The sequence below is a fragment of the Staurois parvus genome, unplaced genomic scaffold, assembly GCF_062004578.1.
Source record: "Staurois parvus isolate SC_StPar_1 unplaced genomic scaffold, SC_StPar_1.0 ptg000321l, whole genome shotgun sequence".
NCBI lineage: Eukaryota > Metazoa > Chordata > Amphibia > Anura > Ranidae > Staurois > Staurois parvus.
In genome coordinates this window covers 10,852,276-10,871,115 of record NW_028318117.1, presented here as the reverse complement: position 1 = coordinate 10,871,115, position 18,840 = coordinate 10,852,276, and the positions used below count along the sequence as shown (strand labels likewise).

At 41.6% G+C, this 18,840-nt stretch overlaps 1 protein-coding gene across 1 annotated transcript in view; it reads left to right on the top strand.

Annotated features, from left to right (window-relative positions):
- Nucleotides 1–18,840, top strand: part of HIP1 (huntingtin interacting protein 1) — a 158,336-nt gene that overhangs the window by 53,747 nt on the left and 85,749 nt on the right. Inside the window, 1 exon segment of the mRNA XM_089683803.1 lies at nt 12,989–13,052. Within this exon segment, the coding sequence (XP_089539929.1) occupies nt 12,989–13,052 (64 nt within the window).

Here is an 18,840-nt window from a genome sequence, read left to right as displayed (position 1 = left end):
TATCACTGATATGTTAACAGGGCAATTCAAGGGTGAACTTTATTTTGACTGCTTTATTCTCTGTACAAAACGGGACTATTCTTCTAACAAAGTATATGCAGTAAGAATTGTTTTTTGTAAGAACAGCTACCAGACTTAAAATGTTAGATTTAAGATCAATCAGAGATAATTTAAGTGATTGTAAACCCATTATTTTTTTTGGTTTTGCACAGAGCAACACTGATTCTCTTCTTCCCCTTCCCCACGGCACTTCTGGCTCCTCTCCCCAGCTGAGTGCCCACCATAGCAAGCTGCTTGCTATGGGGGCATTTGTGCGGGCTTGCTCCCAAGCCTGCTCTGTGTATCCATAGACATACTGAGTACAATTCGGTCCCGCCCCCTCGCTCCTTCACTGGATGTGATAGAAAGCAGTGGGAGCCTATGGCAAAGTAGAAAGTCGAGAGAGCTGCTGCTCTCATGCCCAGTGCTAGATCAAAGCTCAGGTAAGTATAAAAGGGGGGTGGGTGGTCTGAGGGGGGAGCTGCACTCAGAAGGTTCTTTACCTTGTTTCCCATAACAGTTACATACAAGGGATGGCATGAATGATAACTATCACAGGTGCTCTCAACCAAGCTGTCAAACCATCAAATGGCTGATGCTATAACTGAGCGCATGTGCAGCACCATTGCAACTGCAGATCAAACAGAGGCTAAGATGGCAGCTTCCTTGGCTATAAAGGATAGAATGGTTTACTTCCACTTTAAACATCTTAGGAATAAAATACAAAAAGGGGCATATATATTACATATACACGGCACTGTTATGGCACTATTTATTTTAAAAGAGTTTAAAAGTCTAGATTAGCCACTTCAACCAGACTTGTTACTTAACAGCTGTTGAGATAAGATATCGGCTATACAGGCAGTGCATTGTTTTAATGAGTTATGCAAGGTAACTCACAAAAATTAATATATGAAACAAAATATATTAAACAAAAATGTTTTTCATAGTTTATTATGTGCAAATGTTAAAATGCTTTGACATTTAGAGCTATCCCTGGGTCCACTGGGGTTGTTGTGAGCACACAGGGGGAGAATAAAGAAGGAGATTATACATAGTGAAATGTCCTGTACCTTTCTAATCACATTCTAAGTCTTCATCCTGAAGATGCCTTGTTATCTGTGAAACGCGTAGAGATACATGTTCCAGCCTTTAACATACAAAGAATATAACATATAGTAGGCAGGGCACAGCTCAGCTTTACAGAGAAAGCAAGCCACAGCTCTGGTTTTAGCAGGTGTCTTTCCAGGCTCCACTTTTAGAAGGGACAGACCACAGCTTTATTTTCACAAGGGAGAGGCCAGAGCTTTACTTTTAAGGGTACAGGCCTCAACTCAACCTTTAGGCAGGCCATAGATGATAGACAATGCCATTTTCATCCCTGCAACCACAGTCAGTGTTGATGGAGGAATCCATCCTGCGGAGCTATTGTGTTTTCCCTGTGGTGGGGGCGTGAGGGGGGAGAGTGGTCCCTGCCGGGAAAAAACAGTGATTATTGATAGTGGCTATAGCTGTTCACAATAATCAAATGTACAAATCCAACATGCTGGTTGTACCCAAGTCTTCCAACAATCAAGTTGAGTACAAACAGCCTGCCTGCTGAACTGGCTGAGATGCAAACCATCTATGGCTGGCTTTAGGAAGGGGCAGGTCTCAGCTCAAATTTCAGATGTAAATAATTGAACACACTGGGTTTTGAGGCTCCTGGGGCTCTCTGAAGGCTCTCTAAAGTTGTGTACAAACACAGGTGTCTGCTATTCAGTCCTGTTAAATGGTTAGAAATGGGTTAATCTTGTTAGCATTGTTAGTGGCAATAGTTTCCTCAATAACCTTCCTGTTCATATCTTTATTTATGGATAACATGACAGAAGCCTGATATTTGACTCAAGGATGGAATATTTAGCCAAATTTCAGGAGCCAGTCAGTTTAATCTAGGAAATGTGCACATCAGTAATTGTGGTGTTTAGTCTAGTTAGGCTGCATGTATCATTACAGTTCAGCATAGAGGGGTTTACAAATAGATTATGCTATACTTTTACTATTGTCTGTATGGCTTACTTCGGTGCTTCCCTGTGGGGGAGAATAATTATTCTGGTGGAGCTGTTCATACAGCAGGCACATATCAGGAATAAGAAATGTTGTGTTTACATATTCTTGAAGGCAGTGGTCTCCAAACCTTTTAAACAAAAGACCAGTTTACTGTCCTTCAAACAATGCCCATCTATGGTATTGGGGGAAGAATAGTGGCCCATCGTTGTTGTCTGTGGAAGGAATACTGCCCCATCACTTTTTTCAGTGATAGGAATAGTGCCCCATTATTGTTGTCAGTGGCAGGAGCTATGAACCACTGTTGGTAACAGTGGGAGGGGGAGAGATTCCCCAAGAGTCAGATAAAAGCAAGCAAAGGGCCGCATCTGGTCACAGTTTGGAGGCCACTGCTTTAAGGTAAACCTAAAACCATCAAAGGCATGGGCAGTTCGGTACCTAGGAGTGAAGCTTTCAAAAACCTGGGCAATTCAGTGAAAGAATGTATAAGCAAATGTTACCTTCATGGAAACCATATGTCAAAATGTTCAATATATTTAGAGATATCTTGTAAGCACAAGAAATTATTTTCAAGCCTCAACTTTTCTTGTAAATGTTATGCTTAGACCAGGGGCGGATGACCATTTGGAAACTCGGGCACTGCCCGAGGGCCTGGGGTCAGTAGGGGGCCCCATGAGATGCCCCTGGTACCTTTTTCATAGGCTGTTTTGAGTTTGGGCAAGGACACAGGGGCCCCATGATCCCCTATTGCCCTGGGGCCCCATGAGTTGTCAGTCTGCCCCTGGCTTAGACTGATCCTGTCCTGCCTCCTGAGTGCCTTTTGGATGTCTTATAATTTCAGTTGCCTATATTTTTTGATCTACTAATTGTGTTGATATTCAGTTTTCAATAAAAGTAACCTCCGATAATACATTTCTATCACATGTTTTGTTGTAACTACCAGCATTTATGACAGGTTTGCTGTAAAGTCATCTGAAAGCAAAAAGGTCTTCAAAACCTATTTAAGTCACAAAACAAAAATGTAATTTAGTCCTTAGCTCTGGTGGCTGTATTAGTTTGCTTTTTTTATTTTTTCCTTGTGATCCTGAAAATAGCAAACTTTCTGTTTTCTCATGGCCATGCTCATTTCTCCACTGTATCTATGCAGGAAACCATGGCTGTATCACAGGCTGGTCTCTAAACATGTCTGCCATTATTCATCTCCATGGGGTGGTAGGGTGATTAGTAACGTGCAAAGAAAGATATGAAATTGTAAAATTGTATTGCACTCTTTTCAGCTCACAGGAAGTCACAAGGACACTTCATTTCTGGAAAGATGAACAGGTGTTTTCTGTACTTGCTGAAAATGTTCTTAGCCTAAAAAAACAGTCATCACTAAGGACTGGTAAGCAGCAGAATATTACATTTTTAAAAACTTTTTTGGCCATACTTCTCTTGTGGATCCCAGGAGTACACTTACTTATGCTCACTTGTGACCCAAAATTAGCCAACAGTGGGCTAAAATTCGCTGTTGGCTGATGTCACAGAGGCGCTCCATACCTAAAGCCACTCCCTCCCATTCTTTCTCAGTCAGCCAGTTCAGTGAGTGCTGGAGGGGCAGAGCAGAGAGTGATGACTGACAGTCACCACTCTCTGTTATGATCAGAGAGAGAACTGAGAAGTAAATGGTCATGTGGTCTCTCAGTTCTTGGGTTTAGAGCCAGTGGAGGAAAGCTGCTGCAGCATGGAGGTGAGTATATTTATTTATTTTTTAAACTACCCCAAACTTTTCCTTTAAACTGAAATTCAGATTCCAGCAGAATATAACAATGAGCCAGTGATGGAGGGTAGGCAGGATAGAACACACAAGGCAGATGGCAAACACTTAAAGCTTTATTAAAACAGACAACAGTCACTCAATGGGGAGTTGTGCAGAGAGAGAGCCCAAAATACTTTGTAATTCAGCCCCGATGGGCAAAGTTAAAGTCTTCACAGCAGTTTATAATCCAACAGGGAGGTAAGAGGCAGTTCATAAACAGGTCAGATAACACAGGAGAAGCATACATTCACGCAGAGCTGATGTGATAGTCCCAGATACAGCTGGCAGCATCTTAGGCAGAGCTGGTGTGGTGGTCTCTGGCAGAGCTGATGTGGCTTCTGGGGTCCCCCTTACTCCAATAGGGCTCAGGCAGAGTCTGGACCACTAGAGTGCAGCCGCAGCTGGATCCCTCAGTGGCTGCACAGCAGAATGGGACATTGGGAGAGACCAGCACTGACCTCTTAAACCCCAGGGTAGGATGAGAGGTGGAGGGGGGTCATTAGCAGGATGACAATGGAGGAAAGGCCTTAATTGAGTTTAGGGACATTTTGGTTGACAATAGAGGGAATGGATAGGAAAGGAAATACACTAATTGAATATGTAGCTGTAAACAGGAGGGCAATGGGGAGGATATTACATTTGGGCAGAAAAGCAGGTCGGACAGGATGGTCAAGGAAACACAGTAATTAGATTTGCAGCTGTAAAGGGATAACAGTGGGAAAGAATATACATTTGGACACAAACCAGGATGGGCGAGATGGACAGGGAAGGAAACACAATAATTGAATTTGTAGCTGTAAACAGGATAACAATGGGGAGAATACACTAATTGAATTTGGGACCTTTTTTGGAGGGGGCGCGATAATTACAGCTAGGGGCCTTTGGCACACAGGAGAAGAATACTAATTGGAGGATGCTCTTCCTATGGCCAGGAGGGATTAAAGGAACAAGGAAATAATAACTGGGAATTAATAACTGGGCTGGCAGAGAACTCATATCGTGACACTCCGTATCATTAAGCAGGAATTAATAATTGGCCGGGCCCCTATACCGTGACAGAGCCTTTCGTGTATGAGAAGAATATCTCTACAGGTGAATTGAATCCAATGAGAAGACAATCCGCTGGGTTTTGTGTTTTGACTGATTCCCTTGAGCAAGAATTATCACGTGAAGGCAAGAAACTATAAACTCTACATATGAGGAATAGCAGAAAAGCAATGGGAGAATTGGATTCTGCCTGGATCATTCAAAATGTGTGCTTGCTTATTAAAGATAGATTCTGTTTAGAAAAGGAAAGAGATGGTAGAATGGATCACAACATGGATTACATGCAGGAAAGTGGGAGGTGAAAATGGTTGCCTATCAGTATAAACAGGTGTATGCTCATGTTGGAAGCTGGGACACTGCGGATGAACAGCATATGATCCATATGGCTAAAACTCTTGCCTGGAAATATTGGGATCTCTGGGCTAATTTTCACAATATGCGTTTGGAGTTGCAAATATTGTTACTTTTAATTTTTTCTGTTTATACATAAAAGGGTTCAAAGGGGTGACATATGAGGGGGGTTGTTTACTAAAATCGGAGCATGAAAAATCTGGTGCAACTCTGCCTAGAAACCAACCAGCTTCCAGGTTTTATTGCCAAAGCTTAAAGTAGTTATAAAGGTTGAAGGTTTTTTACCTTCAAGCATTCTATGCACACAGCAGGTAAATATAGACATGTTTGTTATTTTACAAAAAAAAAAAAAAAAGAACCGTTAGAATAGCTTTAATTGAACAAGCTGAAATTAGAAGTTTAGAGTACACCAGTTTTATGAAATCTCCTCCATGATGTCAATTACAACCATACCATTAAAAGAAAAAAGTGTTTTTCTTTTTTTAATAGAATGATTTCATATTTAACCCGTTTAACCACTTCAGTACCAGACACTTTTACCCCCTTCCTGCCCAGGCCAATGTTCAGCTTTCAGCACAATCACAGTTTGAATGACAATTGCGCGGTCATGCAACACTGTACCCAAACTAAATATTTATCATTTTGTTCACACAACTAGAGTTTTTTTTGTATTATTTAATTACCACTGGGGTTTTATTTTTTGTTAAATAAATGAAAAAAGACCAAACATTTTGAAAAAAAAAGCGTTTCTTCATTTCTGTTATAAAATTTAGCAAAAAAATAATTGTTCTTTGTAAATTTAGGCCAAAATATATTCTGCTACATTTCTTTGGTGAAAATAACCCATATTAGTGTTTATTATTTAGTCTGTAGGAAAGTTATAGAGTCCACAAACTATGATATATACAGTATCTGAAAATCGATCAATCCGGATGTACTGATGGCCTATCTAATTTCTTGAGGCCCAAAAATGTCAGGACAGTACAGATATTCCCCAAATTACTCCTTTTTGGAAAGTAGACAGTCAGCATTATTTTGTAAGAGGCATGGCGAGTTTTTTGAAGTTGTAATTTTTTGTCAGCAATTTTTTTTAAAACATTTTTTTCACCATTTTGTTTTTAATACTGTCACTAGTGCAGTACAGCGCCATCATATAACTGGTGTGGCAGTGGTCAGGGACACTGACTGGTGACAGTATGAAAATTTTGTTTCTTTTTATATTTTTCTTTTGTTACGATTTTTTATCTTTTTTTTTTTTTTTAATGAAACACTGACCACAGTAATATAATATTACCATAGTAACATTGTACTACTCTAGGGAAGTGATCAGTATTTTTTTTACACATTATAACCACCTATAGCAGTGAATTTCAGACAAGCATTTAACTGAATGAAATTGATTCATTCATTGTTTTTTGTTGTGATTAGCTGTGTTTGGCCACAGCTAATCACATGATACAGATGGGCTGTGATTGGCCCAGTCTGTACCATGTGATAAATGTGACTAATCACAGCTACCAACACAATTGTATATAATGGATGGCATGAAAGGAAGCCATTCATTGTTTACAATTGTCATGTGACCTGCTGTGATTGGTCACAGTGGTCACATGGCACCAGCAACGGGCCGGTAAACAGAACGGTCATCGGCTGTCTCCGATGGACAAACCAGTCACTGAGCTCACCGCAGCGCGGCCCTGCGATCTTGGAGAACGTCATATGACTCCTACCCGGGTTGACGAAAGTCCTGCTTGGCCATCATTTTGTGGGAACTTGTTAAAGTGATTATAAAGACTTTTTTTTATTCAATAAAAAGAGGTATATTCTTAACTGCTTTGTGCAATGGTATTGCACAGAACCTTCCCTTGCCTCCTCTTCTGAAGTCTCCCACTGGCACTCTCCGCTCCTTCTTCCTGCTGGTACCACCATAGCAAGTTGTGTGCTGAGGGGGCTGAGCTGGGCTGTGTGCATCCATAGACTTACACAGTGCAGCACACCTCCTTCTCTTCCTCACATGATTTAACTGACAACAGCTGGAGCCTATGGCTTCTGTTGCTGTCTGTGTCTCCTGTGAGAGCAGGAAGACAGATGGGGAAATGTAAAAATTGTTCTAATTGATAAGAGGTGAACAGGTGCAGGAATGTTGAAATATTATATTTAATTACATTTTGACACATTAATTTTGTACAGAACGCTGTTATAATAAAAAAAATAGGAGTCAAATCAGCAAGCTCCCATTTGTGTCCACATATATTTGCTCTTCCTATTACAGGGGAATTGAGCTTTGGTACACATTGTGGCTAACAGAACGGTTTATGTTCACACCCCCTTAGTAATGGGCCTTTATTAGGTGTTTCTCAATATTTGGCAGCAGGGTGCCTATGACTCATTTTCAGAGGAAAGAAAAGCCTGTTAATTCAGAGAAATGCATTTCCTCATTTTGTAGGATAGTACAGGAGGTGTACTTTGTGACAAATGAGTAGATTATGGAGAAAACAGTCTGCTATGAAGGTATAAAGTTTATTAATGTTTATCAAATTTAAGGCCTGTAACTGACCACAGGCACAAGAACACTTGTTACCAGGAGCGGACTGACCATTTGGAAACTCGGGCACTGCCTGGGGGACCGGGGTCAGTAGGGGGCCCCATGAGATGCCCCTGGTACCTTTGTCATAGGCTTTTTTGAGTTTGGGCAAGGACACAGGGGACCCATGATCCCCTATTGCTCGGGAGCCCCATGAGTTGTCAGTTCACCCCTGCTTGTTACATAGAGACGCTATTCATTTGAGTGGTCTTTTCCACCCATTCGGGGATACCAGGTACTGGGCACTGCATAAAGTGTTTGGTGGACATGCCCAGTTATTCAGTTTTCCTTCTGGGAAATAAACTGTGTTAACACAGGAAGGTAGCCAACAGAATAGTTTTTATTTACCCTGTGTATGTCAGACTAAACCGTGCCTATTCCTACTGGGAGCTCAGGCAGAAGCCATATTACCTTCCTCAGCCCAAAACAATAATGGCTGTAGCAGAGAAGAACATCAAGATCACCTGTAACAAGATCTCCTAAACTTCAGAGGATGCCCCAGCCTTTTGGGCAAGCTATACATGCTTTAAATGCTCCCATTCAACCCCACTGGCTGGTTGAACAAAACAAATTATGACTGTATGGACTGCCTTAGGACACATTCACATTTGTGAATGCACCGTGCCAACAATTATCTGTGAGAACCCCAGCATGGGTAGGCAGCCGCATTGAAAGCACATGCTGCGATCACATGTAATTGATACGGCACTGGACACAGACTGCCTGTGTCCAGTGCTGATCACTCGCATAATCACTACTTGAGAGTGTGAGTGGACACGATTAGTTGCGAGAGCTGGTCGCCTTCTATTGCTTTCAATGGGGCTGCCTACTTACAGCTAATCGCAGGAACCTCCAGTGGGGTTTTTGAAGGTAAATGCCAGCAAGGTGCATTCACAAGTATGAGTGCACCTTTAATAGACCGCAGTTATTATCTACAATATACCCCCCTCCCTGTGCACATGATGCATTTCCTGGCAGGGAACTCATGGGGCCCCCGGGCAATAGGGGATCATGGGGCCCCTGTGTCCTTGCCCAAACTCAAAAAAGCCTATGAAAAAGGTACCAGGGGCATCTCATGGGACCTCCTAATGACTCCGGGCCCTCGTCAGTGCCCGAGTTTCCAAATGGTCAGTCCACCCCTGCTTCCTGGGGATCCAGCTGAAATTCGCTCAGTAGGTGGCTCTTTTGCCTGCCCCCTGCACTTCATTCCTCCATTGAAAAAACAGTTGCTAAAAAGTGTCTCCATCCAATCAGATGCAGGGGTTGGCTGTCAAAATGCAATAGCCACAGCAGGAGATTGGTCCATCTGCACTGTATAGCATTTATGGAGGAAATAAGTGTATGGCCAGCTTTAAGCAATAGGATGTGAAAGTGATGGAAAGGAATTGAGAGATGTGTGAAATGGTGTCTATGAGTGTAGTCCACATCCCTTGCAGCATCTTAACCCCCAGCATTTTCTTGCTGTGTTTATATTTTGCATGCACAGCCCTCTTTTGGCCCCCTTCACACAGTCGGAAAGTCTGTCTGTTTTTCATCCATCCGTTGACTGAGGAAAAACAGACAGCAATGTATTTCTATGGACCAATGGATGTGAATGGATGATCATCCGTTTACCATCCATTTACATGCATGTCTGTTCTGGTCCATTTTTTAAATGGAGAAGGGTATGCCCAGATCTGTTGAAATGGAATGGAACTGATGCAGGCCCCTTTTCAATGGGGGTCATCCATTCAGTCACATTTTTTCAAAGAAAAAACGGATTCAGTTTACATCAGTTTTACATTAATTTCCTATAAGTTCTGTCAGTTTACTTCAGTTTTCACTTCTGTTTAGTTCAGTTCAGTTTATATCAGTCTACATCTGTTTTTGCATCCATTTTTACTTAGTTATTGCAGAGATCAGTCAGGTGACAAAAGTATTAACAAAACGGTTCGAAAATGGAACGGATGTAAATGGATGCATCCGTTTACATCCATTGTGTTCCAACAAATTTGGACGTACCCTTAAAAAAACTGACTGGAATGAACATGCATATAAATAGATGGTAATCAGATACCATCCGTTGATATCCGTTGGTCCATGGAAATACATTGCTGTCCCTTTTTTCATCCACCAACGGATGGACTAAAAATAGACAGTCCGATCGTGTGAAAGGGGCCTTAAACAGATGACATCCGTTCCATCTATGTCTGTTTTTAGCCAAATTTTTTATTCGTTTAAACTTTTGTTACCTCTGATTGGTCTCTGTAACACCTAAATAAAAACATATGAAGACTGTTGTGAACTGAACTGATATTTTATTATTTAAGGTACTTATACAGCACTGTCAATTTATGCAGAGCTTTACATATATATTGTACATTCACATCAGTCCCTAACTCCCAAGGGGCATACAATCTAAGGTCCCTAACTTGCATTCATACATACACATAATAGGGCCAATTTAGACAGGAGCCAATGAACCTACCAGCATGTCTTTGGAGTGTGGGAGGAAACTGGAGTACCCAGAGGAAACCCACGCAGGCACAGGGAGAACATACAAACTCCAGGCAGGTGGTGCCGTGGTTGTGATTTGAACCCGCGACCCGAGTATTTCCAGGCAGAAGTGCTAACCATCTAGCCACTGTGCTGCCCTGCCCAGATATGTAGCACCCTCCTTTATAGGTTGCTAGGATGTCTAATTTAGTATAGTATGATCTCCTGCTTAAAGCGGAGCTCCACCCCTATGTTCATTTTAAGGCTTCAACCCCCGCTCCCTGTTAAGGATTGTCACCTTTGGGGGGGTTTTACCTGAATTTGACAGGTATCTGCTCCCACTTCCACTCTAACGGCCCACCTAGGCGATCGGAAGCGGAAGATGTCCTCCCTCCCATGGGACCTGAATTTGACAGGTATCTGCTCCCACTTCCACTCTAACGGCCCACCTAGGCGATCGGAAGCGGAAGATGTCCTCCCTCCCATGGGGCCTGTCACGTGTCCCAGAAGACTACCGGACCATTCACAAAGTGCAGCGCTACTTGCGCACGCTCAGTGGGTGCCTGCCTGTCAAGCTGCAAGCTGTCACAGCCGGGTGCCCACACTGAAGATACCAGAACTGAGGACACAGGAGGGCCAGTGAACTTGGCCGGTGTGAGGACACCACAGGATTGAGGGACAGGTGAGTGTCTGATTTTTAACAGTCAGCAGGTACAGCTTTTGTAGCTGCTGGCTTTTATTTTTTTTTATTTTGACTGGAGCTCTGCTTTAACAGGAGACTGATAGGTAAAACATAGCAGCCTCTCTGCTTAACCCTTTGAGGACCGTAAGATTTTGGAACGCCAAAAGAATCAATTTTTTTGTTTTTAAAGTTCATACACTTCAGTTGCTGTAACTAAGCCATTTCATGAAATAATTGGCAAAAAGCTAGATCCATTTGTTTGTTGATAAGAACTAATATTTTGACTCAAACCAAAAAAAAAAAAAGAGTTTTAAGTTCTTAATCAGATGATACACGCAATTAAAAACATGGGACAAATACGTCCCTTGGTCCTCACAGGGTTAACAGGCAGCTAACAATTGTTTAGTGAGAGGTCCTGTGTGGCTGACAGTGCTGCGATTGGCTGCGATTGGCTACGATTGGCTCCTGTGTATCCAGGAAACCTTGGAAGGTTCTGAGTGAACAGGAATGACCCATGCAGATCAGCAGCATGAATATGGATGCAGTTCCAGCCAATTACAGGAGTGCTGCCCCTGAGCATGCTGGGTACTAGTATTTATATTTGGTGAGCACATGTGATTTGTATTCTTCCTTTTCCTCTGAGAAGTGAGCTCCTGCCAGGGGAGGCAGCTGCCTCCCTGGCTCATGCTTCCAGGAGGCCAACCCGGAGGCCAGAATGCTGAAATCCAGGGTACTTCTGAGAGCTGACTGAGGGAGATGTCTTCAGATCCTGTCTGGTATCATGAAGGAAGGGGACCTGCAAAAAGGGAGTGAGTACAGCCTTTCCTACATGGATGGTGAGACTTGTGCTGTCTAACCCCCTCGGGATCTATGGCATATAGTCAGCTGCTGGGTGTAAGCTAGAGGGGACACCGACTGGTGTCCGGAAGAGCAATTGTCCACTAAGTCTGCATATTTACAGAGGGACTTTGCTCCATTCTTGTACAGTTTGCCACACAGTCCACTTTGAGAAAGCTGTTGTGTATAGTTTGATTTGGAGTATCCTACTATATCCCATCCCTATCCCAGTTCCAAAAAACAAACAACACAACAAAAAAAAACTACAACCCTAGACTGATCATTGGAGTAACGAGCGGAAGTTGTGTGCACCTGACTAAGGAAATGCTGTGTGCTTGGCTGCAGGAGGAAATCCAGGGGAAATCCTGGGGAAGACACAAGTGGTTCATGCAGGGGTAGAGCTACAGATATAAACGAAAGTGTAAACTGAAAAAACTGACATAAACTGAACTGAAAACTGATGTAAACGGAATCTGTTTTTTTCATTGCAAACACGACTGAACAGATGATGCCCATGTGAAAGGGGCCTTACAGTGAACCTGACAAAAAAGAAACATGGAGGACGAACACCTGAAAATGCTAGGCACCTGGCTGTTATTGTCACCCTTTAGCTTTAATTTCTGTGTGACTAATAAATATGAAGATATAGAAAGTTGGAAAAAGTCAGAAATTCCTAACTGTACTTGTTTTGGGATAACAGGAAGCCCTCTATTGCAAAATATCGTTCCTCGCTATCCCATCCTCATTTTAATTACCCAACATTTCGTTAAGCTCACAAATATTTACATATTCACTCATGTTGTCTTTTACATAAGCCAAGCTGTAACATATGTTTTTTAGCCTGTTAAAGGCAGAGGCAGTCTACCCTAATTTTACGCTTTATGTGGCTTTGTAGAACTCTCAAATGTTTGTGATGTATGTAATACACATCCATTCAGTGGAAGCCCAGAGAATTTGGGCCAGGGATGGCATTCCAGCTGTCGGTTGTCAAATCCCTCATAATGCTTATCCACCGGGCTCTGGGGTAGTGGAGAAGCCGCTGCATTGCTGAATGTTGCCTTTACTGGTTTATTCTCAGTCTATTGTGTGTAGGCCGTCTCTCACCCTGTTCCTCTGTTTCCTTTTGCAGACTGTGAGTATAAACAAAGCTATCAACACTCAAGAAGCCGCTGTGAAAGAAAAACATGCAAGAAATATCCTTTGAAAAGAAAGAAGCAGGGGGATGCACAAGGCTGCAACAAAAGGTGTTCTGGCAGGGCGTGTGGGAGGAAGGGATCACAATTACTTCTAAATGGGCCTTTACAACAAGAAGTGCAGCATTGTGACACCTCTATAGGTTTAAGGAGGGGGTGGAAAGGGAATGCCAAATGGTGATCACATCAGGGTTTTTTTTTGTCCCCACAGGGCAGATCTGGCAGCCTGTCAGGCTATTCTTAGAAATAGAATTAATATTTTACTTATTCATAAAACATGCTACTTTGAAAGAACAGAGGAGAAGGCTGATCCTGACTTGCAGCTGGAAACACGACTTTAATGATGTGTTAGATGTAGTTCTAGTGGCCATGATCATTTTCCCCATTTTTAAGTTGAGCACATTGGTGTGATTAAATATCAGTTGATAAAAATGTTTTTTTTTTCTATGTAACGGTTTCTCTAATAAGCACAAATGGGTCATTTAAAGTATATCGAAAGCCAATTTTTTTTTTTCATTTTGGAAAGAGTGGGGGAAAGGTTAGAATTCCTCTCAGCTTTTGTCTATGTCTCCGCTGGGTCAATTTACTCTCTCTGTTTATCTTGGTGACCACTGGCATTGAAAGTGAGGGAAAATAAAAAATAAAATAGTGGTCAATAGAACTAGGAGGTGAGGTTAAAATCCTGTCTGAGAGGGGATTTACCTCACTTTGTAGAGATTTTCTCTCACTTCCCAACCTATACTGACATTATATATACTGCATAAGGACCAATGGGTACACTCACCCACAACATTCATATTTATTTATTTAATTTACTTATATACTGCAGTCAATTTACACAGCGCTTTACCCTCAAGGGGTGTACAATCTAAGGTCCCTAGCTTACATTCATACATACTAGGGCCAATTTACACAGGATCCAATTCACCTACCAGCATGTCTTTGGAGTGTGGGAGGAAACTGGAGTACCCAGAGGAAACCCACACAGGCACAGGGAGAACAAGCAGACTCCAGGAAGGAGGTGCCGTGGCTGGGATTCAAGCCAACGACCCTAGCGCTGCCAGGCGGAAGTGCTGCCCCATATGACTTTTAGTTGTAAGATTCCTTGCTGTATCATTTGTCTGTGCCTCCTCCTAGGACACCATCATAAAGATGTCACTCTTTCAGTTGACCACTCATTTATTATATTTATTGAGAATCAATTGTGGAAGCAACAACCTTTGGCTGATTCTGTTAGGGATATCCTGAGAAATCTAAGAAGTTATCTTGACCTGCCAGAATAACAAATGTTAGTGGTTATTTGAATGTTCTAGAGTCACCCTTAAACAGCGTCTCTCACTACAGAAATAAAAACATAACCAGATGGTATTATCACAGGTTCCCTTGATACTGCTTTGTGTCTGTTGGCAAAATGGGAATCTAGTGTACCAGATTGTTGCCACCACAATTTATGCAGTGTCTCATCCTGTGGTCACAACTGGTACTGTATGTTTCATTGAGAACACTGGCAATAGATTGCTGCATCTTTGCTAGCCTAAAATCCTGAAGTTACTTTGCTCCTGGTAAGTATTAGTCAACCTAACACAAGACTTTAAAGAATACTCCACTTGATTACCTACAGTGTAGATACAGAAATCTGTAATGAGACTCTAGTTGTCTGAGGTCTTTGTGTACATGGTAGTTCCCAACCTATCTCCTTTTGTTTCTGGCACTTCTTGGATTTGTATACCCTGCTGAAAGTTGAGCTTTAGATGTAGTGTTCAGTTACAGCTGGTACAACATACTATAATTCCCATTAACTTATCAGTTTCAAAATGCCCTAATCAATTTGAACTGTCTTCAGTGAAGTGTACGGACTTCAGTTGTGGCATGATCCATTGTTTCTCTTGGTAGCTAAAATCAATGCAATCCTTCAATAGTGCTGAAGTTAAAGTCTATTTAAAAGACTGCACGTAGTTTATTAGTGTTAATCTGTATGTTAGATGGGGTTTACTATCATTAGTGTGTAAAAGAGTTAAATGGTTGTTGCTGATAATGCTGTCATTACTAGTGGACTTAGCAGACAAAAATGATTAATTTCCTTGTTTTGGAAAACACTTGCTTGGTTGTTTCCTGTCCAGCTTTCATTTCCACATTTCCTTGTGACTTTTCTCTGATTTCGATATGGTAATCTGAGGTCTTCCTGGAGGAAGCTGCAAGGGCTCAATTTCTCCTGATCTGTAGATATGACACCATATTTTGCTAACTGCCAACTGTGGCTGTAGCCGTTACATTGAAGTGTCAGCAATAGTTGTCATCTCTGGGATACAACATTCTTGGTTTTTCTTTTTTGAACTATAAGATACCAAAGTTGAAAATTAATTTTTTAAATCCATTTAAGGATTTAGTCTACAAAACCATAGCTTCTGTTTTTCATTCTGACATTGAACATCAGTGCTAAAAATGTCTGTTGCCAGTGACTATTTGCTGAGCGATGTAAATGTCCATGAATTCCTGATTATGCCTACTGTAAGCTCTTGGGTGTCTCTAATGCAGAGAAAGGGAATTATCTGACAAGTAACTTACCCAGAAGCATTTGAAAATGGATAGCATAAATTTTATAGAAGAGTTATATGTGGTAGCTAAAAATTTTTTTTTTTAGTATAGCACTACCTCCTTAAGAGTTGCAAAGATTTTGGGTTCCCCTGCCCTGCACAGCCAGGCAACATGCATTTTCATGCAGACTTGCATCCAGGAGTCAGAGATTAGTCCTTGAGCATTGTTTTTGTGATTTTTATTAGGGGGATTTGAACTGGGATAGGGTTAGGGGTGTACAGGATGCCCAATGGAACTGATGGAACTGACAACTTCCTGGAACTATTTGCAAGCCTCCACTGCAACACAGTCTTTGTTGAAGAGCTACCCAGCATCTCCTAGTGTACCACCCCAGACCCTAAACTCCTCTTCCTTTACCCAGCTGCTTGGAGACATTCCTGAGCAGGGGATCCTGTGCCTGGCAATTTAAGAGATTAGACAGTCCCAGGAGGTGGTGAATCTGGTTTCCCAACAGAGTGCTCCTTCCCCTATCTAGCCCAGAGGGTGCAGGTCGATTCACTCAGTCCTTCTGCTATGCAGCTGGTGGGTTTGTGGCTGCTACCAGGCTCTCTACCTGAGCCACTCCTTCCCTGCTACACAAGTGGTCCTCACTCTGGGGCCAGTGTCTGAGCTTTCACCTTTCTCAGCTCCACTCTCAGGCTCCTGCCTTCAGCCTCACATCATCCTCTCTGTCTTCCACCCGAACTCTCCTGCAGCTGGGGCAGGCTCACTCACTTTTAGGTGTTGGCCTGGCCCCTTGCCAAGCCTCCTGTTGGGGACAGGCCAGGATTCCTTAAGGGTAAAAGCCAGCCACTCCTCAGATCCACCCACTGCATCCAGACCTTTCTCCAAAGTTCTAGAGCGGTAACAAATTCCATAGGGGCTGCCCTGCAGATTCTCTCAGCTCTGACCAAAGTTTGACCCTTGCTAGCTATCACACCCAGGCTGCTACTCAGCCTTCCTAGCTAACAATCAGTCAATTGGCTCCCCTGGTAGGCTTGGAGGGTGCTGCAATAGAATAGAGAAATGATAAAACCATGACAGTGGTCACCAGGACTGATAGAAAAGGGAGCCTTCCCAGATTGAGGTCATTGCCTCTGTTGGTCATTTCATAGCATCCTTCATGAAAAGAATTAAAAAGAAAATGCAGAACCAAAACATATTCTAGAATAACCCACACAGACAGTAATAGACCCAGGAAAACACAACTTCTATGTAATGCGGCTAGAGCTGCATGAAGGTAAAACTTGGTGAAGGTAAAGCTTCAGCTGTGAGCTGCAAAGCTATCTTGTTTATCAAAAATAAGTATATTATCTAACAATATGAAGTGTGTGTTTCCTAAAGCAACTAAGGCCACTTGCCAATCTTCAGATTTGCATGAATGTGTGTCCATGCCTCTATAAGCATTTGAAAGTCTTTTGTACTCCTGGAGTTGTCCTTTAATGATCAATGAATCAGTCAGCGAATGATGTGCTTTTAACACATACAGTATAGACAACACTAAAAGCACCCATGCATAATGTCAATAGATCTTCATGAGGACAACTCCTGAAGTACACGTGCAAATGCATACAGACGCTTTGACACACATTCAGCATTTGAAATTGCACATCTGAAGTGTGTGGTCTTGGTTGATATTGGAAACACACACTTCCTATTTTTATATAATGTACTCCTTATTTTTTAATGATACCAGGAATAGCTTTGAAGCTCAGAGCTGAAGCTATGTCCACCCTTTTTTTTAACTGAGGTCAGTGTGGAAAGTTTGTAGTGTTTAAAGTAGTCCTCTTCCCACAACTATATTTAGTTTGTGAAAAGCCCTATGTAGACTCTGACATTTTTTTAACACCTTTGTTGATCCAGGTCTACTACCCACTGTATGGGCTCTGTCAGGGCACTTATTTTAACAGTTTTTTTCCAAATGTCTAGATGTGCAGCATCAAAGGATGATGAGCTGGAGAAAGACTTCTGGAAAGAATTCACCATACTGGATCTTGGTATCAGAGCTGAAAAATAAGGCTTAATTTACACTGGTGTTTAAATGGGGCACTTGACATTTCTGGTTGTGTCCCATATAATGAGTTTAAATGTTTGTGCAAAGGTGAAGATGTTAAATGGGTACTAAAATAAAAAATGGCATAAGTGGTACAGTCTGTCACTAGCAGTCTTTGTCTATGATTAAGCCCGGATAGGTGGGGTGAAATGCATTAGAGATAGAGCTCAGGAGGAGCCCAAGACTGAAGCCATTTACATTCCTTTTCTCCTGTTGACCTAATGGTGTGTGGCATCTCTCATCCCCTCATACCTCCTGTAACTTAGTTCTTTACCTATTGATCCTTCTGTATTTTTTCAACTTCCTTTAATAGACCAAGCTGTGCAGCAAAAGTGGCAGTTAGTGGGTTGAAACAAACCATTTAACACTGAGTTGGGTGCTTATGATGGTCAGCTTTTATTAATTTAGTTAAAACCTTTATCTCAAAAGGAAAGAAAAAACAGTTTCCGTAACTGCTTAAAAAGTGTTAGCTGGACTTAGGTTTTAATGTATAACTAAAGGCAAAACATTTTTTTTTTTTTTAGATTTGGATAGAGTGTAGAGGGATTGGAACTCTTACAAAGAAAAAACTGGTAAAGAAAAAAAAAGAAAAAACTGGATTGGAACTCTTGTCAGGTTTTCATTGCTGAGAACAAAGAGAAACATTTAAATTTGGTCTTTAAACTCTGGGCTGAGAAAAATATATACTACTCAATAAATCATATGAAAACATATTAATTTTATTATTCCATAAATTCAACACTGCACTCGGCATAGCTAAATATGCGACAGCCTATTATTTAGCTTCACCAGGACATGAATACATTAAATATCTCTGTTCTGACACAGACTTATTCATAAAGACTTATCTTAAATTCTGGAAAAGCTCTTAATGTCCTAAATTAGCTCACATGAAAAATGTCATACCTGGGACCAAATCAGCATATGTAAACAATAGCCCAGGGTTTAAAGACCCAATTTAATTGCGCCTCTCTGTTCTTATTATTGTCTTGGGGTTAAAATCCTTGCCTTATATATGAATGAAGTCATGCACTGATTTTTATATATCTACTTCTACTTTTAGAATTTTATAAATTTTTATATGTACCTGGATTATACTCTGCTGATTTAATCTGAACGTTCAATTGGGTTTTAACTGCAGAGTACAAGCAAGCTCATTCC